Source organism: Ptychodera flava, chromosome 15, assembly GCF_041260155.1.
Source record: "Ptychodera flava strain L36383 chromosome 15, AS_Pfla_20210202, whole genome shotgun sequence".
Taxonomy (NCBI): Eukaryota; Metazoa; Hemichordata; class Enteropneusta; family Ptychoderidae; genus Ptychodera; species Ptychodera flava.
This window is the reverse complement of record NC_091942.1, coordinates 3,499,860-3,519,464: the sequence shown is the minus strand read 5'-3', so window position 1 is coordinate 3,519,464 and position 19,605 is coordinate 3,499,860. Positions and strand designations below refer to the sequence as shown.

General features: G+C 38.1%; 1 protein-coding gene across 15 annotated transcripts in view; it reads right to left on the bottom strand.

Annotated features, from left to right (window-relative positions):
• Positions 1 to 19,605, bottom strand: part of LOC139150916 (unconventional myosin-XV-like) — a 97,537-nt gene that overhangs the window by 11,763 nt on the left and 66,169 nt on the right. For all 15 annotated transcript variants that reach the window (XM_070723388.1, XM_070723397.1, XM_070723382.1 and 12 more), the window contains 11 exons: positions 13,224 to 13,406; positions 12,439 to 12,574; positions 11,378 to 11,490; positions 9,986 to 10,195; positions 9,381 to 9,546; positions 8,528 to 8,622; positions 3,450 to 3,500; positions 2,591 to 2,771; positions 1,829 to 1,972; positions 963 to 1,036; positions 206 to 288 (listed from right to left, as the gene is read on the bottom strand). In XM_070723388.1, coding sequence (XP_070579489.1) covers positions 206 to 288; positions 963 to 1,036; positions 1,829 to 1,972; positions 2,591 to 2,771; positions 3,450 to 3,500; positions 8,528 to 8,622; positions 9,381 to 9,546; positions 9,986 to 10,195; positions 11,378 to 11,490; positions 12,439 to 12,574; positions 13,224 to 13,406 — 1,436 coding nt within the window. The remainder of the gene's footprint in view (positions 1 to 205; positions 289 to 962; positions 1,037 to 1,828; positions 1,973 to 2,590; positions 2,772 to 3,449; positions 3,501 to 8,527; positions 8,623 to 9,380; positions 9,547 to 9,985; positions 10,196 to 11,377; positions 11,491 to 12,438; positions 12,575 to 13,223; positions 13,407 to 19,605) is intronic.

Below are 19,605 nucleotides of genomic sequence, written 5' to 3'. Positions count from 1 at the left end.
CTGAAAGTCAAAACAAGGATCAAAGAAAACTATTTTTCGTTACTAGGTGAATTTCTGACAGCTAAGCTAAGAGAAACTGTTATGTCTATGGCTACTCTGATAAGGTATTCCTTCTGCTTGTAAGTTCAGTCTGATCACAAGCCAATGAAATTTTAAAGTTTGCCCAAGCAGTTGAATCAAGAAGAGAATTTGATAAACTACTCACACTTTGGGACTCTTGTTACTGGTGGTCTGTTTGCATAGATGACAGTACACCTCATCAATCAACTGCTCATTCTCATGACATGACTACAAGTTCACAAGAAAAACAGAAGGCATATAAATACATCCATGTATTCAATAAATCGTAAAAATAGACACTACACATGAAAAGATCAAAGACAGATATATGCTTGATGATCATTTTCTCTTCTACTTCAGTCATCACCTCTCTACTCATGAAGAACATAAAAATGCTGTAGACCGGGAAAAAAACCCAAATCTCTACATCTGATATTCACCAGATTAGTGTTTACATGTCGTCTGTATATTATGGTCTGAATATCCAGATACACATTATAAATTTTAATGAAAGCATGTACTTTATGAAGATTTATCAAAATAATATTGAGTACGTGCATTTATTTGTCTATGTGGTAACTCTCATTGGTGTTAGAGTCTTGAAAGTTTGTGGCAAAAATATTAAACGCATAAAGTTTTTACAGATAGAGAAAATATGAGGAAACACGGTGTATCCAGCTGGGCTTTGGTCTTGGATCTATGGATCAGGATTAAAATTATGGAAGAGACAATCACATGATGGCAGCAGTGAAAACCATTTCAGATTAAGCTTTACATGCATATATGTGTATTTGGTATGAGTAGCCTGTAATGCTAATCATCAATTTGTGACCAGTTTTGTTATCTTAAAACAAACAAAACTCATTATACAATCTAATGTAATAATTTTGAACGTCACCTACCTTGAGTATGTAATAAACACAGTCCAGCTCTGTCTTGCCCTTCATTGGGTAATCACCCATCAACCTCATCACAGCTGTCAATTAAAACAGATGAAATGTGTCAGACTAGTTTAAGATGATGTGAAATCAAAAAAGATAGCTGACAGTCAGGTGTATTTTTCATAATTAATCATTTCACAGATTCTGTTACTCAACAGATTTTAATGAGAGATTATAGCTTTGAAAGGAAATGACTTGATATTTATATTCCTATCTTTGTACCAAGGGCTGTAGGATGAAAACTTTATCACACCTTAAAAACTACACTTATCAACAATCCATTATAAAAATCTTGGGGTTATACAAAAGCTTTTGGATCAGAGAAACAAAATTGCCTCACATTTACAATATTTTGAATATATTTCTCTGTGTTGGCTCTATGGGTATTAATGGATATTTGATTTGACTTAAGCAAGGAGGGGCAACATTACTTTTCCCTACAAGTTTGAAAATGAGCTTTAATACAAGCTGTAGACCAAAGGAAAACTGTGTTATTTTGAGAGTGAGCCAATCTGTCCTCAATGCACATTCTGCCCTTTTTCAGCAACATGGTTTGGTCCAAACCCATTGTTATCAATGGTGACTGTGGACCTGTTACAGGGAATTAGGGGTGAGCAGGTACAAGACCTACCCTTAAGAAATCAAGATTAGCGTTTCAAACACACAGATGATGTTTATGATCATAAATGATGTCTACAAATCAGCACAACACAAGATATTTCATTTCTTACATGGACTTGTGAATTCAAACCCGACTGAAAACACTGTATTTTGTATTTGGAACACCCTCTATACTCAAAGTGAATTCAACAGTAAGTAACACTCACCAATGAAGCATTCCAAGGCCATTTTGTTGAGATGTCCACTTTCCAAGCGAAGTAGAGACGCAGGTATCGGTGACTTGTTGTATTTCACCATGTTGGCATACTCCTGCCAGGTCCATGAGTCGTCTTTACGTTTCTTAGTGCCACCTGAAATTGAACCAGTCAGACAGAGACATTTTAAACATGAATAATTAGCATATCAACACTGATGGGGACAGGAAATATTATATCTCCTAAAAGACAACTGGTGAAAAGCTGACACATAAAGACTACACAGACTTACCTTGGTTTACAAGTGTACACTTTAAATATTGATATTGATCTTCACACAACACACACTTCAAGGTACATAATATCCAATGCTGATGAACTCTTTATCACCAAATTTGCATATTTACAATGTTTAATGAACTATTATGTCATGCTCAATGCAAATAGATGTTAATCATTGGACACTCAAAGCTATGGCTAGAATTAGCGATCATGCATTCTTCAGTTTTTGCCTTTAGTAAGCAGTACCATCACTAAAACCAGTGTGGTTGTATTCATCTTGACAATATTGCAGCTTTTCCATGATGAAAAACTCCCTTTGGTTACAGTTAAAATTAGACTGACATTACAGTTTAATTTTTATGAATTTAATTTTAATGATTGCAAGATGTCACTTCATTCTGAGTGACAGCTGTAAACTTTGAGTGATGGCACTTTATTCCGAGTGACAGATTTCCAAGTTTGATTGACTTTTACTTTATAAAAAAGACATACCTTTCAGGCTGCTCTTCAGGGTACCAATGAACCGCAGAGATCCACTGATTGATCCGTCCGCTTTGCGTTGCATTTCATACTTCTCCAGTGACTCCCGGAAGTATTTCATGGCAAACTCCATCATGGAGTATTTACCATCCAGCTGGGTGTTACTGGTATCATCACGGTTGTTATCCTGTACCTGAATGAAATAAAAATACTCAAATCAGATGATAAAATGATGTAGGGTGATCAATGATAAACCTCCTGTATATGAATACAACTGTGATTGTTCTGAAAAAAATATTTCATTAGTGCGTATTATGTTGGATGGGTGCATCTGCAAATTTTTGTTTTTGGTAAGAGTGACAAAAACCCAATTTTGTAAGAATTGCGGTTGTAACATGAAACATACACTTATAAATATTCAATAATGGTCTTCCAAATTGATTTTCTTTCATTGGAATTTCAAAAGACAAAATTAATGATTTCACCAAAATGTCAGCTAAGACCTTCTTGCTCTTACATATTATGTACGTGATTACTCTTCAATTAAAGGTATACATTCACCTGTAATCTAAATATGCCCATATATGGTCAAAGGGGCGTTCCTTGGTATTCAAAATGCCCATGTGGGGGCGCTGTTTTTAAAAAGCGGTCACCCGCTTAAAATCTGTCATTGGTTAGATTTTCTCTTTCCATAGTAACTGTGGCAAAATTGGAACAAGTGACAGTATGCCTTTAAAGAGAATACATGTTAACACAAAATGGCTGCCAAAACACCTCTAGAAAATTATGTATTGTTGAATTCTGGACCTTCTCGACCTTGCGACCTGTGCGGCAAATTCCACAGATATTTAAGAGACAACTGCTGGCCTACCTGTCCTGTTTTCTTGACAACCAGTACCTTTTCAGGCATTCTGTTACCAATCTAGATGAAAAATACCAAAAAAGTTGGTTATATCAGTTAAACATACAAGTGCAGAAGTCATCGAAAAAGGAAATTTGAAAGTGTGTGTTATGACTTCTACAAAATGTCACAAAAGACAGTGTATCAAGTTGTCTGATCATAATCCCTATGTAATATTCTTTAAGTCTCTCCAATGGCAAAACAGCTGTAATTTTTGGTGGTATTTTGATAATTGTAAACAAGTAATGTTTCTTATATTAATAGAAATTCAAAGTATGAGTCTTATCAACAATGCACACTATGTGCAATATGTGAAGTTATTGTTGATGATGAATTCTAGTGTGTAATACAATTCAGTTGGCAACAATGACATTGGACATTGTATGGATGCAGCAACAATACAATGACATTGGACATTGTATGGATGCAAACTATGTTGAAAGTTGAAACCTGGGCATTTCAACAAAAAATTAGAACAAGTGACTGTATTTTACAGAACTGAAATACATGAAAATACATTGAAAATTCATAACAATACAGCTTTAATAGACATAATTTGAAATCAATGCCCTTTTCCTGCCAGACAATATCACTTTCCCATCGGCCAAATCAGCACAAAGTTATATTGAGCCTAAACCACATGCATTTTCACCCACTTGGCTTGGCCTGTTATCGCAGCTGTAATCTGTCACTACAGTAGTAGTATCTATGTTTTCAGGGGTCCTCAAATGTTCTAGTTTTTGTTAAAATTCATCATATAAGACATGTTGTGCTTCACTACTTTTAACCAACTTGACCTGATGGTGAAATTTGAATTTAGCAGATAAAGCAGGTATTTCGAGGTATCAAAAACGGAGGAGTGAGGGACATAGTGCGGGACACGCAAACTGCAATTTATCGCACTCTGAGGGACGCCCCGCACTGTGTAAAATATTGGACTCCGAGGGAACGTCCCGCAGAGAGTTAAAAACTGGACTCTGAGGGACGGGGGCGCCCCAACGATGTGCATTGGTATAGCACAAAATCACGATCGGGCCCATGGAGATCGGGCTTACTGAACATTGCGCTGCAGGTCGCTGAAACTGCATGTAATACTTGAAAATTTATCGAAAGGCGTGTAGGTGAAGAAGAGAGTTGCGTGTTCCCTGTGTTGGGGCTGTATGCTATGGGCAGTCTTGAATTAATTGGAACGACGAGGATGAAATTTACGCGAGACATCTTTGCCATGTTGAGACTGCTTCAAAGCATGGACCTTGAAATTTTGTGAGGTCGACAAATTAGGTAACAAAAAACCCTCAAACGCACGTGGATGTCAAATCAGAAGTGGCCGCGATTACAGACGGAGCGATCTGTGACACTGCACCGGCCGCTCGACGGACGACGCGTAAGTTGACATCGCGTGCCAGCCCTTGGAAATATATTGTAACTCCCTGACAGGCAGATGAGATAGTCTAATGGCGTTTGATGCATTGAAAGTTTGTAAAAATAATAAAAAATGACATCACCGATCATAAGAAACGTGGTGTTGAAGATAATAGTTTTTAAGAGAAGACTATGACAACCATATTTCTGTAAGTATTCTCTAACTTTAGAAAACCAACATCTGAAGATGTACTTCAACCAACACTTTTGGATTTGTTCTACTCTTATTATAAGATTTGTCGAATTTCTGGAAAGTAGGTGTACATTTTCGATGTCTGTGTATCGTCTATACCGAAGTCATATCAGAAATTGTATAATCAGTTCGCGACAGCGTAAACCTCTCTCTCTCTCTCTCTCTCTCTCTCTCTCTGTGGCATTTTTCAAGGTTTTATATTGTCGACATTTATATATCAGTCTGAAGTCACTGCTCAATGCAAAAGTTGATGTCAATTTCCCGTATCGGGCATGGTCTCTGTCGTCACTCTAATTGTTATTTTGTTCCTGTTATATTCGATATCAGACTCAAAACACAACGTGAACAACGCTGATAATATATTGCATCTTTCGTATCGAAAACCGGTAAAGTTCGTAACTGGTGACATGTTATGGCCTGGAGAAAGTTCATCACCATCGATCGAATGTCCGTGATGCTTTTGCTTCCAAATAGACATATTGAAATGCACAGGGAACTTCGCGGTATGGTAATATTATATGAATTTTACCGTGAAGAAAGTCTTTGACTTTAAACTGGCCGTACAACCAACAAAAAACATGGCGGAGCAATGATACCGACTTCAGAGACTTCGATTTTTTTTTTCATTGCGACCGCTGGTGAGAGCGAGTCGTCGAATTTTTTCCCACTGGCTATTTGGCTTTGAATTTCCAATTGCCATCATGTGCTAAGTTAAAGCTAAAAACAAGACAGGCGTTCTCTGTAAATCAATAAGCCTTTTGAATATGAAAAAAATCGGACATCTGAACCTCAACACCCAGCTTGAAAGTTGTTCTCCGAATCAGGACAGGGACATCGGCCCGGGACATCGGTGAGGCCGGATTTCACGTAGTAGCTATGGAAACCGACGGCTCGTTCGTTGTAAGAAAGCATGCGATGTACGTCTCATGCTCCCTTGGGCCGTGGATTTTCGCCGTATCCCCTCTACAACACCGTCTATTACCTAACCATGCTAACAATCACACGATAGTTCAGTAACATGTGTCTTCATTAATCTACCGATCATCGACCGTCGAACACTTCAAAAACAATAGTCGCGGTCACGGATTCAAAGACGTTCACAAGAAGACACTATCAATAAGTGGCGCGCAGAATTATTTTTACTGGTTTTGAAAACTTCTAAAATAACTTGTAATCTCACTTTGAACCGATATTGTATACCTCTCACCGTCGAAGTTTATGTCTTTCACTGTAGAGTTCTTTTTATCCAAAACACATATCCAGAAGAGTCCCACAGAGCAGTCAAATGAAAGGATAATTGCTTCAAACGAATGAAATTGCACGAAAGAATGAAAATCAACAGCACATCCTGGACGTGATTTAAAACAATAGCGCTTGTGAATATGACTATTCTATTTGAGTAACAGGGACGGAAAGCACAGAACTGTAAAAGTACTGGAAAAACATGCCGTTTTTCTCGCAATTTTAGCAACTGTAACGACCCTTTATTCTTTACTAATACCTTTCCATAATTGAACAATTCCCTTTTCTGACCCAAGAAATCATATTTCAGGATTTCTGTTGCAATATCTCAATGGCATAGGCACTATCAAAAGGGGACTTTTTGACTTCTGTAAATTGTGAAAATTTTAAAACACAAGACAGGAGTCAATAAACTAGAACTAGTGTTAAAATCAATATATTATTCTCTCAATTTGTCCCAAGGCATTTATTTCCATGATGAATGGAGGCAACACTGGTAAACAGATTGTACATATAGCCTACCTTTGATTAGCAAGCAGTTCTACATATTAGGGCTTACACACACAGTGTACAATGATGTACAGTACTCTGCTGGGAACGAGAAGGTGTTTACACTATAATGGGCGCAGAAAAACAATGGTCACGTCCATAGGTTCAAGGACGTTCACGGGGAGACACGATGACAAAGAGTGTCGTAAAATTGCTTTATATACTAGTTTTAAGAACATACAATACCTGGTCATCGGTGTACCGCTACCTGTGAATCGAAACGACAAGTGTAGGCCTATAGATTCGAAAATTTATGGGAGAGACACTAAGACTGAGACCGACGTAGCACAACAAACTATTCCGAATTGTGCGTCCGTGTTTAATACAGACATCTCTGTAGGTGATTCTGGTTTCTCAATCGAATCAAAAGTCCAACATTGACAAAATTGACATAAAATATGTCCGAAAAGTTATATTTTATTCAACAAACTGATTCATCTCCTATGATATCCCCTAAGCTACATGTAAACAGTCCGGAAAGACTGACATCGATGTCTCCCGGGCCCCCATGCATACAGTATGACCGTACGTGTTCAAATATTTCTTCACAGTTTTGCAAAATATCTCGTCAACCGGGCGCATGGGCCACGTCTTTGTACGTTGGTCAACACTAATGACACTATAGGTAAGGATATAACATCGGTCAAAGTAAGATTGAAATATGCAATGGAAGACGAAAATGCTTTCATCGATTGACAAAAATGAGAAGGACCGAGTCAGTAAATATCGAACCATAAGGGGAGATCGACGACTGCCATCATCCCCTATAATCAACTGGGAACAAAATATATATTTCGATCGACAGACTTATACAACCAGAAACAGCATTTTATTCAGCTCTAAAATAATTCACTGCCTTTCCTATAATAACACCCCGTTTGCGTTTCGATCTACTCTACTCTGTTCCCGGCGTTATACGGCCTACTACATGTGAGAGGCCGTATAACGCCGGGAACACACAGACCTGTACGCAAGGCTAGGACTGTGGTTGCTATGTCATAATCTGTTCACACGAGAAATTACGTCTCCAGACAGATTTTACGTAAAAGCATTTCGATAAACTTCGAGGCACGATCTGCTTGTGATATTATACCATTTCTCACCATGACAGTGGTGGCAATCCAAGCGCCACATCAGACAAAACATCATGAAGAATGGGCTACATAGAAAGTTATATTTTCTTCTTTGCTAAAAACGAAATAAACGTTAGAAGCGATTTCCTGGCGTAGCTGCATCTTTCTTTTCGAGTTCTGTTGGCAGGATTCAAAATGTCGACGACGCTGTTGGCGATCCATTGCAAACTGAAAAGTAACGTGTCAGTGCGTAATGGACCAATGCACATCGTAGTGGGCGCCCCCCCGGTCCCTCAGAGTCTAGTTTTTAACTCTCTGCGGGACGTTCCCTCAGAGTCCCATATTTTACACAGTGCGGGACGTCCCTCAGAGTGCCAAAAATTACAGTTTGCGTGTCCCGCACTTTGTCCCTCACTCCTCCGTTTTTGATACCTCGAAATACCTCGATAAAGGGATACACATATATTAATTCATTGTCACTAAAGTCACACTCTTCTCAAGAGAATGCTACAGTTTTGACAAGAACGTTCAGAGTATTAGAAATTTTGACAGCGTGTTTTGATACTGACCTTGGTGTGTCTGTATGCATCAGGTCCTGGGGCTGCAGTCACATACTCTGATGGGAAACTGCCAGTCCTACCATCCAGCATGCCATACAACCAACCTGTGTAATTGTAGTCACAGAAAAAATACAAATGTAAAATTATTTTCATTCCAAGAAGTATACTTCCATTTCAATACAGGAATCCACAGTCCTGAAAGGTCATGGGGTCAATTGTTCCATCACCTCAGAAAAAAAACCCATGCAAACTCAAGTAGGTCCTCATTTGATTTCATTATTCTTCTGTTAAATACAGAATTCTCCAGGATTCTCAGTTGTATTATCATTTGGTGTACATGTGTTGCAGTTCAGTATGCTGAATGGCACTTCTACAGTGACTACTGCTTGCAAAATCATGGAACGACTGATCCTATGACCTTTCATCTAAACCTATGGCCATGTGCAGAAGTGTAGATTCCCATATCAAATCCTACACTTACATGTCCCATTCAGTGATCAACATCTGTCACGGGTTTATGTTGACAGAAGTTACAATGATTTTACAGGAGTTACGACAAACCGACATTTTTTTTTATCTATGGTTGAACTTGGAGATATTTAACCCTTTGAGTGCTGTAATTTTTCCCTTCAAAATTTTTGTGCAACATTTTACAATTTTTTTGAATTTTTCTGTAATTTTTTTGAGAATTTTAAACCAAATGGACATCAAATTTCAGCATTACAGTATTTTATCAAAACTCTGAAAAAATTTGACTTGGGTCTTTTACCCGTCTTCTATAAAGGCAACAAAAATCGACTTTGGCACTCAAAGGTTAATACGCAACTGACTTATCATTCTGTAGCTGTGCTAAAAACCTTACCATTTTCTATGTTGTCCTGTTTGGCAGTGAGTTTGATGAAATCACCCCTCCTAAAACTGAGTAGAGTGGATTCCCTTGTGATGTAGTCTGCTATGGCTCTCACATACTGTGAATCTTTCTCCAAATCAATGATGTATGCGTCAACCATCTCTTTGATCTGGAAAGCCTGATGAAAATGTAGAAATTAAGTCAAATACTATGTTAGTTAATTTAACCTTCCCACCAACATGGTTTCACCTAAACCCATTGTTACCAATGGTGAATGTGGATCTATTTATAGGAATTAGGGGTGAACTCAGTACAGTGTTAGAGTTGGGAGCTTTGCATCATAGTAAAATATTTGGAGAGAGTTTTGATTGTCACACATATTGCAGTATTTGATATTCATTGAAACACCTATAAAGTGTCTCTTCAACCAAGCAAAATTGATAATTATGCTTTTACATGTTAACCTTGTGATTGGTCAATTATTGTGACTGTGAACAATTGCTTATACACTTATGTAAAAATCAATTCGATTTTAATGATTTTAAATCAGTAAAGTCATGTGATTGGTTAATAATGTAACATGCTGAATTATTTTGATTGGTTTATATATAACTTACCCTGAAAGTATAGAGTGATATGACACTCTGATTGGTCAGTATAATTCGCAGAGTACCACGCTGCGACACTCTGAGTTCCTGGATTTCATTAAAGCTAAATGAATCCATCAAAACTAGTTGATCATTTCCAGCTTCTTTTTGTCTCCTCATAAGCCTGATGCCTTTATCACAGACACCGACGTACTCAACCTGAGGATTCTTTCTGCCTCCCTGTTTTCAGCAATAAGAGAAGAACTCATTCAGAGTGGCATACACAAGCTGATATGCACATTAAGTGTTTACAATCAAATTTCAGGTGTGTGCCTAACAGGCTGCACCTATACAGAAACTGCAAATGAACATTATTGATGTATATGTACTATATAAATTATTTATTTATTTATTTATTTATTTATTTACAGTCACTTTCATAAACAGGAAGAGAACACAGACATAACATTACTGGCTAGTGCTTCTCAACACCTGTTTTGAATCATCTGAATGTAACATTATGTACTGAAACAAAATTTGTAACAGAATCTGAAGTTTCAAACTGGAGACTATCAGTAGTTTCTCTGTTAGTGCCTCAAAGTTAACATATGGCTTTACGTTATTGATATACAAGATATTTTAACATAAATAATTTAATCTGGCAGGCAAAATCAACAACCTACAGATGACACTTCAGAGCGAATGTTATTGCTACTGGGCGTACACCATGTAAATTGTAAATCTGCAAATATTGCTTTGATCAAAGACTCAAGGTCATGGTTTGGCTACTAAGGTAGAATGCACCTCAGGGACAGATATTCAGACTCTAAAATTTTTACAATTCTTTTCCAATCTACCACTTGTTTGGGCTCATTTTTAAGCTCTTGGATTTCTCCGTCTTACTTTTTTGAAAATCAAAGATTTAATTTTTTACAAAACACAGGGATAGCAGCCATTTAGAATATCACATGTCAGTAATACTAAAGGTCAGGTAATTTTTTTCTCTTGTTCAAACCTTTGCCAAATGACCCCTATTTTTATTCTTGACGTGGCTAGAGATTGGTTTAAAGCTTCATTGAGGAAAGTTTGAGCAAAAGTTTAACCCTTTGAGTGCTGCAACTTTCCCACCAAATTTTAGTGTGACATTTTACCAGTTTTTAAGAATTTTTCTGGAACACTTTTTGATAATTATTGATCAAATAGACAGCTCTTTCCACAGGCCACAGCTTTTGATCAAAATTTTGGGAAAATCTTTAAATAAATATTTGGACTTAAAAATATTGTGTGGGTTATATTTCATAAAGCTGATAAATATCAGCTTTGGCAGTAAAAGGGTTAAGTTTTTCACTTTCAAGGTACATACTACCTTTAACTAGGGCACAGGTATACTTTGCAATTTGTCTGACTCTCTGCTATACTTACCGAGACTGGGAAGAGACGACAGAAGTAACATGGCCACTGTCTTGCTGCTTCAATGATTTGTTTCTTTGTCTGCGTTTTGTGACTCATATTGTTCAGTGTAATACCAAGCTCATCTGAAAATGCCACAAAGGTTGGGAAATATTAGTCAATGAAACTTGATAGTTTACATTCCTTTGACACAGATGAAGCATTACAGATCCTCTGATACATTTGCACATGTATATTCTACACTATATCTTACCAGTATATTGATGGCGCAAATGCAGCGATCTGATTGGTCGAGACATGAACAGAACCGTGGTATATTCGCGATATACCACGGTTGGCACAAGCGCAAACTCTCGGCAAGTGCAAAAGTCCTTTTCTGACGTTTCATCCCAAAATTTAAATATACTGTTATGATATAATAGCAATAAAGCACGCCCAGCGACAGTATACCACTCGATTTTGACCAGTTCACTCTATATATGCACTCGCTATTGCTTGTGCATATATGTCGTGAACTGGTCAAAATCTCATGGTATACCATCACTGGGGGTGCTTGATTGCTTAAACATGAAGTGACATTTCAATACCATTGCCAAGTACTTGTAATGAATTTACACTCAACTCAAATTCACAGGTCTGTCTCTGTGAAGCAAAACAGGGACTGCAGAAATACACATATATTCTTTTCTCAACAGTAACAACACGATGCACCACTGATGTGCAAGTTCCATTCTAGTCAATGAAAATATTCCCATCATCATGATGCATTGATAGGAAAAAACTAAAATTTTTCTTCATTAGCTCACAGAGTTAAAGGTATACTGTCACCTGTTCCAATTTTATCAAAGTTACCATGGAAAGAGAAAATCTAACCAATCACAGATTTTAAGTGGGTGGCCGCTTTTAAAAACAGCGCCCTCACATGGGCAATTTGAATACCAAGAAACACCCCTTTGACCATATATGCCAGTGGGCATATTTAGATTACAGGTGACTGTATACCTTTAAAGCTAGAAGACAGAGTGAGATTTTCGGACAGTCCTTTGTGACAAATTTGCATAACAAAGACTTACCAAGCACCTCTCTCATTCTTCTCTTCTCTTCTTTACTGATCCTGATACAACTGTTACCTAGCACATCTTGGACAACTTGACAGAATATCAAATGTAGCAATGTAGGATTTTCAAGCTTCTCACTCGGAGTGAAGACCTGTACACAAACACAGAACAAAAATCTGTATGATCTAGGATGTAATCACGGTCCATCTACCATGTAATACAATGACTCAGGGTGAACAACGTTGCTGGATCATGGTCCCTCTAGACCGTGGCTGGATGAAGAAATTTTAACAGACCGTCCAGAGCAATATCACTTTCTGTGCTTGCTATTACTGGTACTTCAAAGGAAACTATAACTGATAGCATCTTGAATGGTGCATTGTAACTACAGAATTTTTTTTAAACATTGGAAGCTCACCTATACAAAGACATACTCTGAAATTATTGAAGAGTGATCAAGGTGCTACAATGTAATAGGAAGAGGTTTTGCATACAGAAATGAACACTGATGATATATTATGCAGACAGCATAGTAAGGGGGGCAACATTGTTAAATCTTACGCACAATTTCCTAGATAAATGTAATTCATTTATGCAAAGTATATCAATGAACATTTGTGTTAGTATGCAGATAAAAAGACATGATTCATTACAAAATTGGCAATATTCAAATGTTGCACTATCAACATTGATATGCATCAAGTCTTGGAAGGTCACTGGTTCTCTTGCATTGATTACAGTACTTTATGACACAAGTACATGACTTTCATATCCATTAGTTGTCACAGCACATTCCGTACCTCTTTCCTGAGAATCAGCTGCCATCTGACCCTGGTGTATGCCAGGAATGCAGCCTGACTTGATGGGAACAATTCTGTCTTTACTCTCTCCAGTTTTTCCACCTCAGCTTGGCTGAGAGTCCTGCTAATCTGTTCTTGATACGCAGCATGTGTCTTGACCGGCACAGGTGGCACTATTTCCTCCTAGTTACAGTGTGATTGTCAGAGAAAAAAACATGGCAAAATTAGTTTCATTCTAACAGCAGAAGGTAACAATAGCCTTGTTTTTCAAATTGTTGCAAGGAGATCAATGAGGTGAGTGTTTTTTTCATGAAATAAACGGCTACATTTGGGTTGGCCATTATACACTGATTGAAACGATGGCAGTTGCCTTTTGGGTTTGAAAATGGGATAACTGTGGATTTATTTGGTATTCAACAACAATTTCATTTTCTCTCTGCTTGGGTCAACTTATATTTTCACACTCTGTGTGCACAGCCCAGTGAGCTATTTCCAGTTGACAAAATATAAAACAATTTTTTGTTCTGTTGACAACTTTAAAAGTGCAGCTTACTACTTTAATGTTATGCAGTTATCAGCATTGCAATTGATCTGATTTATCTAATCAAAGGAAAGAAAATTTGAACTCAGCATTTATTGAATCCATACTCAAAAACCAGTGGGAGCTGGTTGACACGCAATGAAAGCAGTCACATCAAACTTATACAAAAGTAAAAAAAAACACACAAAGCCACACAAAAAGCCACACACAAAACCATACACAGTCCCTTTGAATCAAAATTACATGTACCAACGATTATCATAGCACACTAGCTATTGGAATGTAATCATAATTCTCATTATCAATACAGTCAACAAGTTCAAGTCAATCTGAAATTTATATATCCGAAACATTTTGTCTGTTGGCTAAGGATTTTCATTCTGTATTCAATAACGCAAATACAGTGTTTCTTATGTTCTCAATATTACCAACTTACTTGTCCAGAATCTTACAGTTTTCAGGACAAAATAACCATAATAGCTGTGAACCTGTGTTTGACTGTTTTGATTTCTCATGAGAATTGTCATCACTTCAATCAGAACAGTCCAGTGCACATTTAACATTAACAAGAGCTGTTGCAGCAGCTGCTTAAAAGGCAACGCATATTTATTACACTCATATCGCATACTGTATGCAATATCATAACTTGAGAATTTACAAGCACATTTCGTAATTTTATATGTTCTCTCTGCATCCTTCTTAACACTGTATTGAAAAGCAAGACACACATAGGTATGTGTGCCAACAGATCAAAAGCAAAATCTTACCCAACACCAACACTTACATTGACAAAAGCACACTACAATTCAACAGATGGGATAGGATGAACCCTAGACTGAAGGATCTGTTGCTCAACGGCGCCCTCTATGCTTCGTAGAGAGCATCCTTGAGTGACGGATCTTTCAGTCTAGATGAACCTTTGAACCAATGAATAGGGAGGCGTCATGATTACTGCTGTGTGGTTCATAATATGTTTGTGTGTGGGATCTAAATTGACGGTGCAGGTACAATGTGTTGGTGGTTTTCTAGAATATGATTACCGCGGTGTCATATGAGTGCAAAAATAAAATAAAATGGTTGTCATGGATACTGTGTTGCTTACCAGTCCACTGTGTGAGGATGGTTTATGATGTACACTATGAGTTGATGTTGTGGTGGTCGTCGTGGTGATATGAGTGTCGCTTGTCTGCTTACTGGGATGAGGGTCAACGTTAATGTATTCATGTGAAGTTGGTCTATTTGGAACATTGTCACTTGATACATCATGTTGCTTGGTTTGTGAGTAGACATATTGTGTCTGAGACGGTCCATTGACATATATGTGTTGTGTTTGTTGTTCGTTGGTCTGTGAACCGACTCCTGGCAGTCGCCGTCGTTTGATAAATATTTCCTCGTCACCTGTGTGTTCAGTCAGCCTGTGTTGTTCTAACAGGACTGTTGCTGATGGTTGCTTTACGGATTTAGTCTGTACAACTGTGTGAGCTTTAGGTGGGATGTCTGTGTTTGTCTGGACACTGATACTGCGTTGTTGGATCACTTCAACGTTAGGGGGAATGAGGGACTGGTAATCGTGTGATTGCTGTCTGAAGTAGTACCGTGGTTCAGTTTGACGATTCTCAGTGCCAACACTTGTCTGTTCCACTTGGATGTTGTACACATCTGATTGTTTTCTCGTTTCTGGTTTATTGGTTTGAACACTGATACTCCTCATAACCTGTACGTCATACTCTGGCTCTCGATGAGGTAATTGTGTTGTTGTCTCATACACATTAGTTTCATGCTGAGTGTGCTGTTCGTGTCTCAGTGATGGCTCTTTCTCTTTATGATATCTGTACTCTTCTGTTGTAACTTCAATATGTTCTTCATTTTCATGATGACGTCTTGGAGGCTCTTTTTGTTTGAGAGGTCTGAAATTCTCTGTTTGGACTTCAATTTGCTCCTCAGTCTGATACTGACGTCTTGGTGGATGTATTTTTTCATCAGGATACTTGTATCTCTCTGTTTGGATTTCAACATGTTCCTCATTTTGATACTGATGTCTGGGAGGTTCTATTTCCTCTTTTGGATATCTGTGCTGCTCTGTTTGGACTTCAAAGTGTTCTGCAGTTTGATATTGACGTCTGGGAGATTGTTTTTCCACTTCAGGATATCTTTGCTTCTCTGTGTGGACTTCAACGTGTTCTGCAGTTTGATATTGATGTCGGGGAGGTTCTATTTCCTGTTTAGGATATCTGTGCTGCTCCGTGTGGACCTCAAAGTGTTTTGCAGTTTGATGTTGATGTCTGGGAGGTTCTATTTCCTGTTTAGGATATCTGTGCTGCTCCGTGTGGACCTCAAAGTGTTTTGCAGTTTGATGTTGATGTCTGGGAGGCTGTTCTTCCTCTCTGTGATGACCATATTGCTCTGTCTGAACTACGACAAGTTCCTCGTCTTCCTCATAGGGTTCCTCGTAATCATGTGACACTTTTCTTATCATGGGTGGTCTCTTAACTATGTGACTCTCATCTTGTCTCTGCTGGTAGTATATCAGTTTGTCAGCAAACGACTTGGGTTCCTCTTGTTCATCCAAGTTCTCCATGTAAACATGATGTATGGATGCTTGTTTCCCAGAGTCTTGCTCCTCTCTTTGTACTTGGTGTAACGGAACAGCATGTTCAACTTGATGTTCAGCAGTAGCATTTTCGTTTTCGTTTTCATAAAAATGCCGTGTACTTTCCATTTGGATACTTTCCTCAAGGTCATAATGCGGTGCCTGTCTTACAGAGTCTCGGGATTTTAAAATGCTGCGATATTCTTCTCGCAGTTCTGCTTCGCGACTCTGTTTTTCTTGAAGTTTTCTCTCCTGGAACTGTTCATCTCGTAACCTCATCCTCTGCAGCTGATCTTGCAGTTGCCTGTTCACTTGTTCTTCTCGGAGTCGCAGTTCCTCTAGTTGTTTTTCACGTATGCGCATCTCATGAGCTTGCTGTTCTCGCATTCTCATCTCCAGCTGTTCTTCTTGTTCTTGTTTTTGTTTACGTTGATGATCTGTGAGTCGTTCTGTCTGCAGTTGCATCTTCTTCATCTGTTGTTCTTCAAGTCTCATCTCATACTGGCGCCGTTCTCTTTCCCTGATATTGTTAAGCTGCTGCTCTTGAAGTTTCATTCCATAGAGCTGTTGCTCTTTCCTTGCAATCTCCTCCAAGTGTTTCTCTCGCACCCTCATCTCGTACAGCTGTTGTTCGCGAACCTTGATATCGTGGAGTTGCTGTTCCCTTAATTTCATCTCCTGGAGTTGTTGATTTCGCAGATTAATGGCCTGCAGTTGTTTTTCTCTGAGTCTCCGGTCAACAAGTTGTCGATCTCGTAATATCTGTTGTTGATGAGGTTCAGGTTGTTCATTATTTATTTGAAAGTGTACGTGTGTTCGACCGCCATCTTGTACATGTTGGCGGTGGATCAGACTTTCAGTGTTGTCTCTGACATGCTCTTCCTCAACAATCTGATTTTCATGTTTCTCAATAATGAAATCTTTCTGATTCATTTTTAGGTCATGAATAGTATCATTGTGATTTTCCCTTTGAATTGTTGAAGTAATGTGCATCTCTTCATTTTGTTGTTTTTCAGGAATTTGGCTAATGTGTTCCTGTTTATGGACATATAGCTCATGATGTGTGACTGGCTGTTGTTGTTCATGGTCGGTTGAAACAACGTGGTTAACTTGTGGTTCCTCCGTTTCAAGAAGAGCTATATGATGCTCCTCATCGATAGTTGGAACGACATCAAGGTCTTGCTGACTCTCAGAGTCACCATAGACAATATAGTGATGTTTTGCAACATTTGAAACAACTTGGGTGTTTTTCTGTTGAGGTTTTGCCACAGGGATTTCAGTGGTTTGCTGTTTGTTGATGTTTGAAAGAACCATAACATTTTGTTGTGGAGGTCTCTCCTTTATCACTTCTGTGAATTTTTGTCTGTCAACACTGATATTTTGTTGTGGAGGTCTTTCCTGAATAATCTTTGTTGTGTGTTGTTTATCTACCACCATATTTTGTTTTGGAGGTCTAGTCTGTATAACATCAGTGATTCGTTGTTTGTCAATATTAGAAACAACACTGTTTTGTTGTTGGTGTGTCGCCTCAATAATTTCTGTGATTTGCTCTTTATTAATGCTCTCAGTTTGTTGTAGAGGTCTAGTTTCAATAACATCAGTGATCTGCTGTTTATCAACATTCCCTGAAACAATCCTGACATTTTGTTGTGGAGGTCTTTCTTGGGTAATTTCTGTAATTTTTTGTTCATTAACATGGATATTTTGTTGTGGGGATCTGGTTTCAATAGCATTTGTAATCTGTTTGTCTACGTTTTGTGAAACAATCCTGACATTTTGTTGTGGTCTTTCCTGAATAACTTGTACAATTTGACTTTGGTCAACATTAGAAACAACTTTGGCATTTTGTTGTTTTGCTCTCTCCTTAACAACCTGTGTGGTTTGATGTCTGTCAACCATGACATTTTGTTGTGGAGGTCTTTCCTGAATAACTTGTATGATTTGACTTTGGTCGACATTAGAAACAACTTGGGCATTTTGTTGTGGTGGTCTCTCCTTTACAACCTGTGTGGTTTGATGTCTGTCAACCATGACATTTTGTTGTGGAGGTCTTGTGTCGATAACTTCTGTGATTTCCTTTTTGTTGACATTTGAAACAACATTTTGATGCGGAGGTCTTTCTTGGGTAATTTCTGTAACTTTTCGCTCTCTAACATGAACACTTTGTTGTGGATGTCTGGTCTGAACAATGTTAAAAGTCTGCTGTTTGTCAACATTTTGAGTAACAACTCTGGCATTTTGTTCTTGGGGTTTTTCCTGAACAACTTCTGTGATTTGCCATTTGTTGACATCGGAAACAACTTTAGCATTTTGTTGTGGAGGTCTTGTCTGGATAACTTCTGTGATTTGCCTTTTGTCAACATTAGAAACAACTTTGACATTTTGTTGTGGAGGTCTCTCCTTTATAAGCTGTGTGGTTTTTTGTCTGTCAACACTGATATTTTGTTGTGGAGGTCTTTCCTGAATGGCCTTTGCTGTGTGTTGTTTATTGACCAAAACATTTTGTTGTGGAGGTCTGGTCTGTATAACATCAGTGCTTTGTTGTTTGTCAATATTAGAAACAACACTGTTTTGTTGTTGGTGTGTCGCCTCAATAATTTCTGTGATTTGCTCTTTATTAATGCTCTCAGTTTGTTGTGGAGGTCTAGTTTCAATATCATCAGTGATCTGCTGTTTATCAACATTCCCTGAAACAATCCTGACATTTTGTTGTGGAGGTCTTGTCTGGATAACTCCAGTGTTTTGTCTGTCGACATTAGAAACGACCCTTATATATCGTTGTGGAGGTCTTTCCCGGTTAATTTCTGTAATTTGTTGTTCATTAACATGAACATTTTGTTGTGGAGGTCTTGTCTTGATTATTTGCTTATCATCAATATCCTTTGAAACTACTCTAACATTCTGTTGTAGTGGTCTTGTCTGGATAACTTTTGTGATTTGCTTTTGGTCATTTTCAGAGACAACTTTGACATTTTCTTGTGGAACTCTCTCCTCTGTGGTTTGTTGTTTATTACCCTTAAAATTTTGTTGTGGGGGTCTTGTTTGAACAGATTCAGATGTTTGCCGTCTATCCACATTTGAAACAACTCTAACATTCTGCTGAGGTGGTCTCTCCTCAACAATCTCTTTGGTTTGTGTTTTGTTGACAGTAGAAATAAGTCTTGCATCCTGTGGTACAGGCCTGGTCTGTATTACATTGCTCTTCTGCTGTTTATCCACATTTTGTGAAACAACTATAACATTTTGTTGTG